Source organism: Pseudophryne corroboree, chromosome 3 (assembly GCF_028390025.1).
Source record: "Pseudophryne corroboree isolate aPseCor3 chromosome 3, aPseCor3.hap2, whole genome shotgun sequence".
NCBI lineage: Eukaryota > Metazoa > Chordata > Amphibia > Anura > Myobatrachidae > Pseudophryne > Pseudophryne corroboree.
The window spans coordinates 57373960-57386497 of NC_086446.1; the positions used below are offsets into that span (position 1 = coordinate 57373960).

Here is a 12538-nt window from a genome sequence, read left to right on the forward strand (position 1 = left end):
ACACTGTGAATATGTGCTAATGCCAGTATCAGCCCTTCTCCTGGTGTACAACCATGCATCTGTGACTATGTGCTAATGCCGGTATCAGCCCTTCCCCTGGTGTACAGCGGTGTGTCTGTGACTATGTGCTAATGCCAGTATCAGCCCTTCCCCTGGTGTACAGCTGTGTGTCTGTGACTATGTGCTAATGCCTGTATCAGCCCTTCCCCTGGTGTACAGCCATGTGTCTGTGACTATGTGCTAATGCTAGTATCAGCCCTTTCCCTGGTGTACAGCCGTGTGTCTGTGACTATGTGCTAATGCCAGTATCAGCCCTTCCCCTGGTGTACAGCCGTGAGTCTGTGACTATGTGCTAATGCCAGTATCAGCCCTTCCCCTGGTGTACAGCCGTGTGTCTGTGACTATGCGCTAATGCCGGTATCAGCCCTTCCCCTGGTGTACAGCTGTGTGTCTGTGACTATGCGCTAATGACTGTATCAGCCCTTCAACTGGTGTAAAAGTGAGCATCTGACTGAGGTGCCCACTTAGAGCATCTGCAGACACTGTAGTACCACCTGGTCTTTAGGTGCCATTATCGGTCACCATAGAAACTTGATAAAATGTTAATTGGAGAAGCTTGTTGTATTGAACGCACATACCTGTAAAAAAAGAGGTATGTATTTAATGTTGCAGCTCTTTTATGAATGTAATAAATAGGAGATGGTTGAGGGTATTTTTCCAATCCGGGTAAAGTTCACAGTTTAGGTGCGGGTAACTATCCCTGCTGTCCCTACCTGTACCTCTCGCGGCTCGATGTCAGTTCAGCCTGAACGGCTGCCGCGGATTCAACAGGTCCCGTCTTACTGTTGCCCCGGTTAAATCTCCTCATACGGCTTCTGGCTTCAGAGCACCAGCGATAGCACACACTGGCATAACTCCTCCATTACTCTCCGTGACTTCCCCAACGCGTTTTGTGCTTCACACCCTTTAACTAGGACCCTAGGGACAGCAGGGATAGTTATCCACACCTAAACTGTGAACTTTACCCGGATTGGAAAAATACCCTCAACCATCTCCTATTTATTACATTCATAAAAGAGCTGTAACATTAAATACTAACCTCTTTTTTTACAGGTATGTGCGTTCAATACAACAAGTGCTCCAATTAACATTTTATTGCTTTTGTCATTACTAATTAACCCTAGAAACTTGTACCAATGATATTTGGAAGTATTTCTGAGGCTACATGTAGATCAGTTAATCAATATTCTCCATGACATACACCTACAGCTTAATAGCTGATATACAGTATATACAGTAGTGATATGCACCGGAAATTTTTCGGGTTTTGTGTTTTGGTTTTGGGATCGGTTCCGCGGCCGTGTTTTGGGTTGGAACGCGTTTTGGCAAAACCTCACCAAATTTTTTTTTATCGGATTCGGTTGTGTTTTGGATTCGGGTGTTTTTTTCAAAAACCCTATAAAACAGCTTAAATCATAGAATTTGGGGGTCATTTTGATCCCATAGTATTATTAACCTCAATAACCATAATTTAGACTAATTTCCAGTCTATTCTGAACACCTCACACCTCACAATATTATTTTTAATATCTAGGAGTGGCACTGCAGTGTCACGCAGGATGGCCCTTCCAAAAAATACTCCCCAAACAGTACATGATGCAAAGAAAAAAAGAGGTGCAATGAGGTAGCTGTGTAAGTAAGCTAAGCGACCCAGTGGCCGACACAAACACCTGGCCCATCTAGGAGTGGCACTGCAGTGTCACGCAGGATGGCCCTTCCAAAAAATACTCCCCAAACAGCACATGATGCAAAGAAAAAAAGAGGCGCAATGAGGCAGCTGTGTGAGTAAGCTAAGCGACCCTAGTGGCCGACACAAACACCTGGCCCATCTCACGCAGGATGACCCTTCCAAAAAATACTCCACAAACAGCACATGACGCAAAGAAAAAAAGAGGCGCAATGAGGTAGCTGTGTGAGTAAGCTAAGCGACCCTAGTGGCCGACACAAACACCTGGCCCATCTAGGAGTGGCACTGCAGTGTCACGCAGGATGGCCCTTCCAAAAAATACTCCCCAAACAGCACATGACGCAAAGAAAAAAAGAGGCGCAATGAGGTAGCTGTGTGAGTAAGCTAAGCGACCCTACTGGACGACACAAACACCTGGCCCATCTAGGAGTGGCACTGCAGTGTCACGCAGGATGGCCCTACCAAAAAATACTCCCCAAACAGCACATGACGCAAAGAAAAAAAGAGCCGCAATGAGGTAGCTGTGTGAGTAAGCTAAGTGACCCTAGTGGCCTACACAAACACCTGGCCCATCTAGGAGTGACACTGCAGTGTCACGCAGGATGGCCCTTCCAAAAAATACTCCCCAAACAGCACATGACGCAAAGAAAAAAAGAGGCGCAATGATGTAGCTGTGTGAGTAAGCTAAGTGACCCTAGTGGCCCTCTCCGTTCAGACACCAGTACATTCCTGCAGGCACTGGTGTGCATAACATATTCAGCAGCCTAATACTCCTGTTGAAATTTTGTGGGAATATGGAGCATACCCCTCAAAATACTTTGCAACAGGCGGTCGAACAGGTGCATGTCCTGACTCGACAATTTAATGATTTGTCCATTAAAATGCTTACCTCCCAGGCCGCTGGCGGAGCTCCCGCAGCAGCAGCACCTTCAGGGGTTAAGGAGCCGAAAGTAAATCTCCCAGATAGATTTTCTGGAGATTGCTCGCAGTTCTTTTGTTTTAAAGAGAGCTGCAAGCTATATTTCCAGCTTAGGCCTCAGTCTTCTGGGTCGGAGATTCAGCGGGTGGGCATAGTGATTTCCTTGCAACAAGGAGACCCACAGGTCTGGGCATATGGGTTGCAGCCTGACTGTCCGTCGCTTAAAAGTGTTGATGTTTTTTTACGGCACTGGGCATGTTGTATGATGACCCTGACAAGACGGCCTCAGCCGAGGCTCAGATTTCGATCCTTAAGCAAGGGCAAAGGCCAGTTGAGGTTTACTGTACGGAGTTTCAGAGGTTGGCCCATGATACCCAGTGGAATGACCCAGCCCTGAGACACCAGTACCGAAGAGGTCTTTCTAACCAGATAAAAGACCAACTGGTACAATATCACTTGCCTGATAGCTTGGATCAGCTCATGCAGTTATCCATCCGGGTGGATAGACGGCTGAGAGAGCGTAGGCTTGAAAGGGAGACCGAGGTTTCCTTCTTTCCCAAGGGAACCTCAGACTCTGAGGAATTTTCCGAGGAGCCTATGCAGATTGGGGCTACCCGCCTCTCCTCGCGTAAGAAGACGCGGAGGAGACAGCAGGGGTTGTGTTTGTACTGTGGGAATAAAGGTCATGCCCAGAAAAGACGGAAAGCTTCAGGTCCTGTGGATGATGGGAAATATCCTGTCAGTCCAGAAGTCAGAATTTCCCAAGAAGACTTTTATCATTCCGGTGACCTTGAAGATCCTCGGTCAAACTGTCAAGACTGAGGCCTTTGTGGACATTGGGGCCGACGGGGTTTTTATGGACCGCCAATTCGCCTTGAAACACTCTGTTCCCTTAGTACCCTTGGCATCGGAAATTGAGATTTGTGGGTTAAACGGGGAACCATTATCCCAGGGTAAAATTACCTCTTGCACTAGCCAGATTTCTTTGTTTATTGGAGCCACACACTCTGAAAAATTGTCCTTTTATGTGACTGTCTGTACTTTTGCCCCATTGGTGTTGGGGTTACCCTGGTTAAGGGCCCACAATCCTCAATTTGACTGGGTCTCTGGGGAGATTCTTAGTTGGGGTACTGATTGTTTCAGGAGTTGCTTGAGCCTTCCAGTCAGGCTTTCGCAGCTAAGTTTGCCAGGATTGCCAGGATGTTATGCAGATTTTGCGGACGTGTTCTCCAAAAAAGTTGCAGAGGTACTACCTCCCCATCGCCCCTATGACTGTGCCATTGATTTGTTGCCGAATGCTAAGCTTCCCAAGAGCAGGTTGTACTCCCTGTCACGTCCTGAGACTCAGGCTATGGCAGAGTACATTCAGGAGAACTTGGCTAAGGGATTTATCAGACCTTCACAGTCTCCAGTTGGGTTCTTCTTCGTGTGTAAAAAGGAGGGTTCGTTGCGACCCTGCATCGACTTCAGGGAATTGAACCGTATCACGATTAAAAACTCATACCCACTGCCTCTCATTTCGGTCTTGTTTGACCAGCTTCGTACTGCCACCATTTTTTCTAAGATTGACCTACGCGGTGCGTACAATTTAATCCGAATAAGAGAGGGGGATGAATGGAAGACTGTCTTTAATACCCACTCAGGGCATTATGAATATTTGGTGATGCCTTTTGGGCTCTGTAATGCCCCGGCAGTCTTCCAGGATTTCATGAACGATGTGCTCAGGGAATATTTGGATAGATTCTTAGTTGTATACTAAGATGACATCCTAATCTTCTCCCATTCCCTGGAGGAACATCGGAAGCATGTACGCTTAGTCCTCCAGAAACTCAGAGACCACCGGCTTGGGGCGAAGCTGGAGAAGTGCGAATTTGAAGTTCAGCAAATCGCATTTCTAGGATATATTATCTCCCCAGAAGGTTTCCAAATGGAGGGTTACAAGGTACAGGCAGTCCTGGATTGGGTGCAGCCCACTAGTTTGAAGGCGCTTCAGCGTTTCCTGGGCTTTGCAAATTTTTATAGACGATTTATCGCTGGATTTTCGTCTATAGTGGCGCCCTTGGTGGCACTCACTAAGAAAGGGGCGGATGTTGCTCACTGGTCTTGTGAGGCCAAAGCGGCTTTTGCCCGTCTCAAAAGGGCATTTGTCTCGGCCAAGGTGCTGCGACACCCAGATCCAGAGCGTCCTTTTGTGGTGGAGGTGGATGCCTCTGAGATGGGTATTGGGGCAGTGCTCTCTCAGATGGGAGTGTCTGATAATCGCCTTCATCCCTGTGCTTACTTTTCCCGTAAATTTTCGCCTGCCGAGATGAATTATGACGTGGGTAACCGGGAATTGTTGGCTATTAAGGATGCACTCGAGGAGTGGAGACACTGGCTTGAGGGGGCTAAGTTTGTGGTCTCAATTCTCACCGACCATAAGAATTTGGCATATTTAGAGTCAGCGAAGCATCTCAATGCCAGGCAGGCACGATGGGCTTTGTTTTTTGCTCGCTTTAATTTTTTGATAACATATCGCCCTGGGTCAAAAAACATCAAGGCTGATGCGCTCTCGCTGAGTTTTGCTCCAATCCAGGAGACCACCGAGGAGCCGTTGCCCATTGTGTCCCCATCATGTATTAAAGTGGGCATTACCCAGGACCTCTTGTCATTAGTCCTTAGAGCACAGGAGTAGGCTCCTCCAGACCTTCCGGTAGGTCTTTTGTTTGTGCCTCCTAGGTTAAGACAGCGAGTGTTCCTGGAATTCCATGTCAAGAAGTCACCCAGAACTGCCGACTCGGGAGTTGCTCTCTAGGGCGGTGTGGTGGCCCTCGGTGGCTAAGGATGTGGATCAGTGGGTTCAGGCATTTGACATCTGTGCCCGAAATAAGACTCCTAGAGGGGTTCCTGTTGGCCCATTACATCCACTCTCTATTCCATCTAAGCCATGGACCCACATTTCAATGGATTTTGTGGTGGACTTGCCCAAATCCTCGGGGATGACAGCCATCTGGGTTGTCGTTGACAGGTTTTCGAAGATGGCGCACTTCGTTCCACTGGTTGGGCTGCCATCGGCCAGACGCCTGTCTGAATTATTTATGCTGCATGTTGTGCGCCTCCACGGGTTGCCATTTGATGTGGTCTCTGACCGCGGATCCCAGTTTGTGGCCAAATTCTGGAGGGCATTTTGTTCCGATCTCCAGATTTCTGTCAGCTTGTCGTCAGGCTACCATCCGCAGTCTAATGGGCAGACTGAAAGGGTGAACCAGTCCTTGGAGCAGTTCCTCAGGTGTTATGTCTCCAAGTGTCAGACTGACTTTGTTGCTCATCTGTCCATGGCAGAGTTTGCCTATAATAACGCGGCTCACTCTGCTACAGGGATCTCTCCCTTCCTTTGTGTGTATGGGCATCATCCTAAGGCCAATTCTTTTGACCCCCTGGATTCCACGCCTGGTGGTTCCTCTGGGGTTTCGGTCCTTAGATGTATTTGGAGGAAAGTGAATAAAGCCCTGGTGTCTGTGTCATTAGTGACCAAAAGGGTTTTTGATAAGCGGAAAAGACCCTGCAGCTTCAAATTAGGAGACTTCGTCTGGTTATCTACCAAGAATTTGAAGTTGAGACAGCCATCTCATAAGTTAGGGCCCCGGTTCATCAGCCCTTATAAGATCACCAGGGTTATCAATCTGGTGGCATTTCAGTTAGATCTGCCCCGTTCTTTGGGTATCAATAAAACATTTCATTGTTCCCTTTTAAAACGGGCAATTAGTAATCCTTCTTCCAGTGGGAGACCTTCTCCTCTTCTAATACGTGGCCAGAGGGAGTTTGTTGTTGAAAGGATTCTTGACTCCAAGATGGTTCGGGGTCGGCTGTCATTTTTGGTGCACTGGAAGGGGTAAGGTCCGGAGGAGCGGTCGTGGGTGCGCAGTTGTGATTTTCATGCCCCCAGACTGATACGCTCTTTCTTCTCGCAGTTCCCCGATAAACCCGGTGGTAGGGGTTCTTTGACCCCTCGTCAGAGGGGGGGTACTGTTAGGGTCTCCTGCCCTGTGCTGCCACGTCGTCATGGCAACCGGGAGACAAGTGCTAGCGGAGTAACCTGAGCGCAGCTGATACTCCGGTTCGGGTCTTTTGCTGTGCAGTGGTTACAGGCTCTCTGCACGGCAGGGGATCCGGTGCTGGTTTTTGTGCTCACAGTCTGTGAGTTCTGAGTGGGGCGTGGACAGCACCTGCTTTATAAACCATCTTCTCAGGTTAAGCAGATGCTGCTGAATCTTTGTTGGTTAGTTAGTTCCTGAAAGTTAGCTAGTACTGTGTAACTTTGTATTTGTTTGTTGCTTACGGCAAATAGGCCTTGGGATTTGGTACTACACTCTGCCAATCCAGACCTAGCAGTAAGACTGGAGTCAGTCGTTTAACTTGCTGGGGTTCTTTTGCTACTCTGTGAACTTTGCAAGTTTGCGGCTGTATTCTCAGACTTGCCTGCCAAAATCCTTTCTCACTGTGCAAGGTGTTCAGGTGTCAGTTTAGTGGCAGTAAGCTGAACCTGTGCACTGCAAGTGAGGACTAGGATTGTGGAGACTCTCCTTGTGTCTATTATTCCATCTCTGACCAAGGAGTTTACTGCCACACCCGTTGGTAACCCTTTAGGGTTTTGCTGTTGCCCTTAGCAACAGCATTTCGGGTTCTCTGCGTATTAAATCACAACATCTTGCTTCTTTCCATCTGAGCATTCCTAATACTAGGGAGACACCCAGTTTCTTAGCCTCTGGGCTTCTCTGTTCACTTTGTGTTTATTTTGTTACCCTATCACCTTCTGTGTACGTAATGTCATATTCCCCAGTCTGTCTGTGAGTTCATTTGTTTTGCATCCCTCTCCGTTCAGACACCAGTACATTCCTGCAGGCACTGGTGTGCATAATAGTGAGTAAGCTAAGCGACCCTAGTGGCCGACACAAACACCTGGCCCATCTAGGAGTGGCACTGCAGTGTCACGCAGGATGGCCCTTCCAAAAAATACTCCCCAAACAGCACATGACGCAAAGAAAAAAAGAGGTGCAATGAGGTAGCTGTGTGAGTAAGCTAAGCGACCCTAGTGGCCGACACAAACACCTGGCCCATCTAGGAGTGGTACTGCAGTGTCACGCAGGATGGCCCTTCCAAAAAATACTCCCCAAACAGCACATGACGCAAAGAAAAAAAGAGGCACAATGAGGTAGCTGTGTGAGTAAGCTAAGCGACCCTAGTGGCCGCCACAAACACCTGGCCCATCTCACGCAGGATGGCCCTTCCAAAAAGTACTCCAAAAACAGCACATGATGCAAATAAAAATGAAAGAAAAAAGAGGTGCAAGATGGAATTGTCCTTGGGCCCTCCCACACACCCTTATGTTGTAAAAACAGGACATGCACACTTTAACGAACCCATCATTTCAGCGACAGGGTCTGCCACACGACTGTGACTGAAATGACTGGTTGGTTTGGGCCCCCACCAAAAAAGAAGCAATCAATCTCTCCTTGCACAAACTGGCTCTACGGAGGCAAGATGTCCACCTCATCATCATCCTCCGATTCATCACCCCTTTCACTGTGTACATCCCCCTCCTCACAGATTATTAATTCGTCCCCACTTGAATCCACCATCTCAGATCCCCGTGTAATTTCTGGAGGCAATTGCTGCTGGTGAATGTCTCCATGGAGGAATTGATTATAATTCATTTTAATGAACATCATCTTCTCCACATTTTCTGGAAGTAACCTCGTACGCCGATTGCTGACAAGGTGAGCGGCGGCACTAAACACTCTTTCGGAGTACACACTGGAGGGAGGGCAATTTAGGTAGAATAAAGCCAGTTTCTGAAAGGGCCTCCAAATTGCCTCTTTTTCCTGCCAGTATACGTACGGATTGTCTGACGTGCCTACTTGGATGCGGTCACTCATATAATCCTCCACCATTCTTTCAATGGTGAGAGAATCATATGCAGTGACAGTAGACAACATGTCAGTAATCGTTGGCAGGTCCTTCAGTCCGGACCAGATGTCAGCATCAGCAGTTGCTCCAGACTGCCCTGCATCACCGCCAGCGGGTAGGCTTGGAATTCGTAGCCTTTTCCTCGCACCCCAGTTGCGGGAGAATGTGAAGGAGGAGATGTTGACGGGTCGCGTTCCGCTTGACTTGACAATTTTCTCACCAGCAGTTCTTTGAACCTCTGCAGACTTGTGTCTGCCAGAAAGAGAGATCGAACGTAGGTTTTAAATCTAGGATCGAGCACGGTGGCCAAAAAGTAGTGCTCTGATTTCAACAGATTGACCACACATGAATCCTGGTTAAGCGAATGAAGGGCTCCATCCACAAGTCCCACATGCCTAGCGGAATCGCTCTGTTTTAGCTCCTCCTTCAATGCCTCCAGCTTCTTCTGCAAAACCCTGATGAGGGGAATGACCTGACTCAGGCTGGCAGTGTCTGAACTGACTTCACGTGTGGCAAGTTCAAAGGGTTGCAGAACCTTGCACAACGTTGAAATCATTCTCCACTGCGCTTGAGACAGATGCATTCCACCTCCTTTGCCTATATAGTGAGCAGATATATAGGCTTGAATGGCCTTTTGCTGCTCCTCCATCCTCTGAAGCATATAGAGGGTTGAATTCCACCTCGTTAACACCTCTTGCTTCAGATGATGGCAGGGCAGGTTCAGGTGTTTTTGGTGGTGCTCCAGTCTTCTGTACACGGTGCCTGTACGCCGAAAGTGGCCCGCAATTCTTCTGGCCACCAACAGCATCTCTTGCACGCCCCTGTCGTTTTTTAAATAATTCTGCACCACCAAATTCAAGGTATGTGCAAAACATGGGACGTGCTGGAATTTGCCCAGATGTAATGCACGCACAATATTGCTGGCGTTGTCCGATGCCACAAATCCCCAGAGCTGATTTTTTTTTTTTTGTATTTTCACCAGGCATGTCAATGGCCATATTCCTCCCATGGACAACAGCTGTCTCCCCGGGTGCCTGACTTAAACAAACCACCTCACCATCAGAATCCTCCTTGTCAATTTCCTCCCCAGCGCCAGCAACACCCATATCCTCATCCTGGTGTACTTCAACACTGACATCTTCAATTTCACTATCAGGAACTGGACTGCAGGTGCTCCTTTCAACACTTGCAGGGGGCGTGCAAATGGTGGAAAGCGCAAGCTCTTCCCGTCCAGTGTTGGGAAGGTCAGGCATCGCAACCGACACAATTGGACTCTCCTTTGGGATTTGGGATTTCGAAGAATGCACAGTTCTTTGCTGTGCTTTTGCCAGCTTAAGTCTTTTCTTTTTTCTAGCGAGAGGATGAGTGCTTCCATCCTCATGTGAAGCTGAACCACTAGCCATGAACATAGGCCAGGGCCTCAGCCGTTCCTTGCCACTCTGTGTCGTAAATGGCATATTGGCAAGTTTACGCTTCTCCTCAGACGCTTTTAATTTTGATTTTTGGGTCATTTTTTTACTGATCTTTTGTGTTTTGGATTTTACATGCTCTGTACTATGACATTGGGCATCGGCCTTGGCAGACGACGTTGATGGCATTTCATCGTCTCGGCCATGACTAGTGGCAGCAGCTTCAGCACGAGGTGGAAGTGGATCTTGATCTTTCCCTGTTTTTTTTAACCTCCACATTTTAATGCACACAACTAAAAGCCACCACAGGTATACAATGTAGATGGATGGATAGTATAGTATTATATATTACTTATGGACGACGAATGCACTGACGACACAGAGGTAGGTACAGCCGTGGCCTACCGTACTGCAGTGCTTATATATATAATATACTGTATAACGGACCTGGTGGACACTGTCAGCAGACTGCTAAACTAGTATGAAGGAAAAAAAAAAAACACCACAGGTATACAATGTAGATGGATGGATAGTATAGTATTATATATTACTTATGGACGACGAGTGCACTTACGACACAGAGGTAGGTACAGCCGTGGCCTACCGTACTGCAGTGCTTATATATATAATATACTGTATAACGGACCTGGTGGACACTGTCAGCAGACTGCTAAACTAGTGTGAAGAAAACAAAAAACCACCACAGGTATACAATGTAGATGGATGGATAGTATAGTATTATATATTACTTATGGACGACGAGTGCACTGACGACACAGAGGTAGGTACAGGCGTGGCCTACCGTACTGCTTATAAATATAATATACTGTATAACGGACCTGGCGGACCCTGTCAGCAGACTGCTAAACTAGTATGAAGAGAAAAAAAAACACCACAAGTATACAATGTAGATGGATGGATAGTATAGTATTATATTACTTATGGACGACGAGTGCACTGACGACACAGAGGTAGGTACAGCCGTGGCCTACCGTACTGCTTATATATATATAATATATACTGTATATAACGGACCTGGTGGACACTGTCAGCAAACTGCTAAACTAGTATGAAGAAAAAAAAAGCCACCACAGGAGTGTTTTTCAGGCAGACAAACGTATACTGGACTGGTGGTCACTGTCAGCAAAACTGTGCACTGTACTCCTGCTATAACTGCTCCCCAGTACCCACAATTAGGCAGTGTGAGCAGTGCACTCAGCACAGATATATCATGCAGCAGTGCAGCACACTGAGCACAGATGTGGTGGAGCGTTTTTTTCAGGCAGAGAAACAAAGGATTAAACTCACTGCACTGTACTCCGAGTCCCTAACAGCTGCTCCCCGTCCCCAATCCTCCCCACAATTATAACTAAGTCACTGAGTCAGTTTACCATTTTCTTTTCTAATATAACGGAGAGGACGCCAGCCACGTCCTCTCCCTATCAATCTCAATGCACGTGTGAAAATGGTGGCGACGCGCGGCTCCTTATATAGAATCCGAATCTCGCGAGAATCCGACAGCGGGATGATGACATTCGGGCGCGCTCGAGTTAACCGAGCAAGGCGGGAGGATCCGAGGCGCTCAGAAAAATGTGAGGTTCGGGCGGGTTCGGATCCCGAGGGTCCGAACCCGCTCATCACTAATATACAGTATGTAATAATAATGGTATCCACTTTTAACATTTCAATTTGACTTACTGCTCATTGGTTTATGACATAATGCAGATCCCTCATCTCTCACCAGGTTACTGGTCTGTGATCTGACCTCCTCCTGCTGTGATGATCTCCGCTCTGTTATTACTACAAACCGCTCTCTGACCAGACTGGCCCTGTCATACAACGCTCTGGGGGACTCTGGAATAAAACTTCTGTGTGAGGGACTGAGACATCCGGCCTGTGCCCTTCAGGATCTTACGTAAGACCCCTCTTTGGTTATATACTGCTGATCTGTGCACAATGTAAAAATTTTGTTGACCTTCTCACATGCTGACAGGTTCAATGTCAACATTTCAACAATATCAATATTATGACTACATCCTATTTCTCTTATGTTATCTGAGTACATTTTTATGGAACTATTATTCAATCTATTGTTGTGTTACACCTGTTGCTTTGCTCTGTTATAATATTTTCCCCATGAGAACAAGTTTTTTGCATTCGTTATTAGCCTATTATTACTGGAGATGTGCGCAGATCCCCATGTTTTGTTTTTTGTTCTAAATCTTTGTTTTGGCAAAACTACCCCCAAATGTTTTGCTTTATGATATCTGTAAACATGTATAAAAACAGCTAAAATCATATAATTTGGTCCTGTTTTTTTATCTATAGTATTAACATCAATAATAATATTTTCCAGTTAATTTTGGCCACGTCACAGCTCACAAATTTGTTTTTATCAATATTGGCCCAAAACTGCCAAGCTAAGCAACAGAGCAGGAGCATAAACACATGGCAGTTTAAAAGAATACACTGTAGCATGGTATGCGGTTAACATACTGCCCATCGGAATCCTGGCTG

The 12538-nt window shown here is 47.0% G+C and overlaps 1 protein-coding gene across 1 annotated transcript in view; it reads left to right on the forward strand.

The window, feature by feature from the left end:
• LOC135057156 (NACHT, LRR and PYD domains-containing protein 12-like) overlaps positions 1–11940 on the forward strand; it is a 143977-nt gene extending 132037 nt beyond the window's left edge. Inside the window, exon 8 of the mRNA XM_063963055.1 lies at positions 11766–11940. Within this exon, the coding sequence (XP_063819125.1) occupies positions 11766–11940 (175 nt within the window). The remainder of the gene's footprint in view (positions 1–11765) is intronic.
• The last annotated feature ends 598 nt before the right edge of the window (positions 11941–12538 follow it).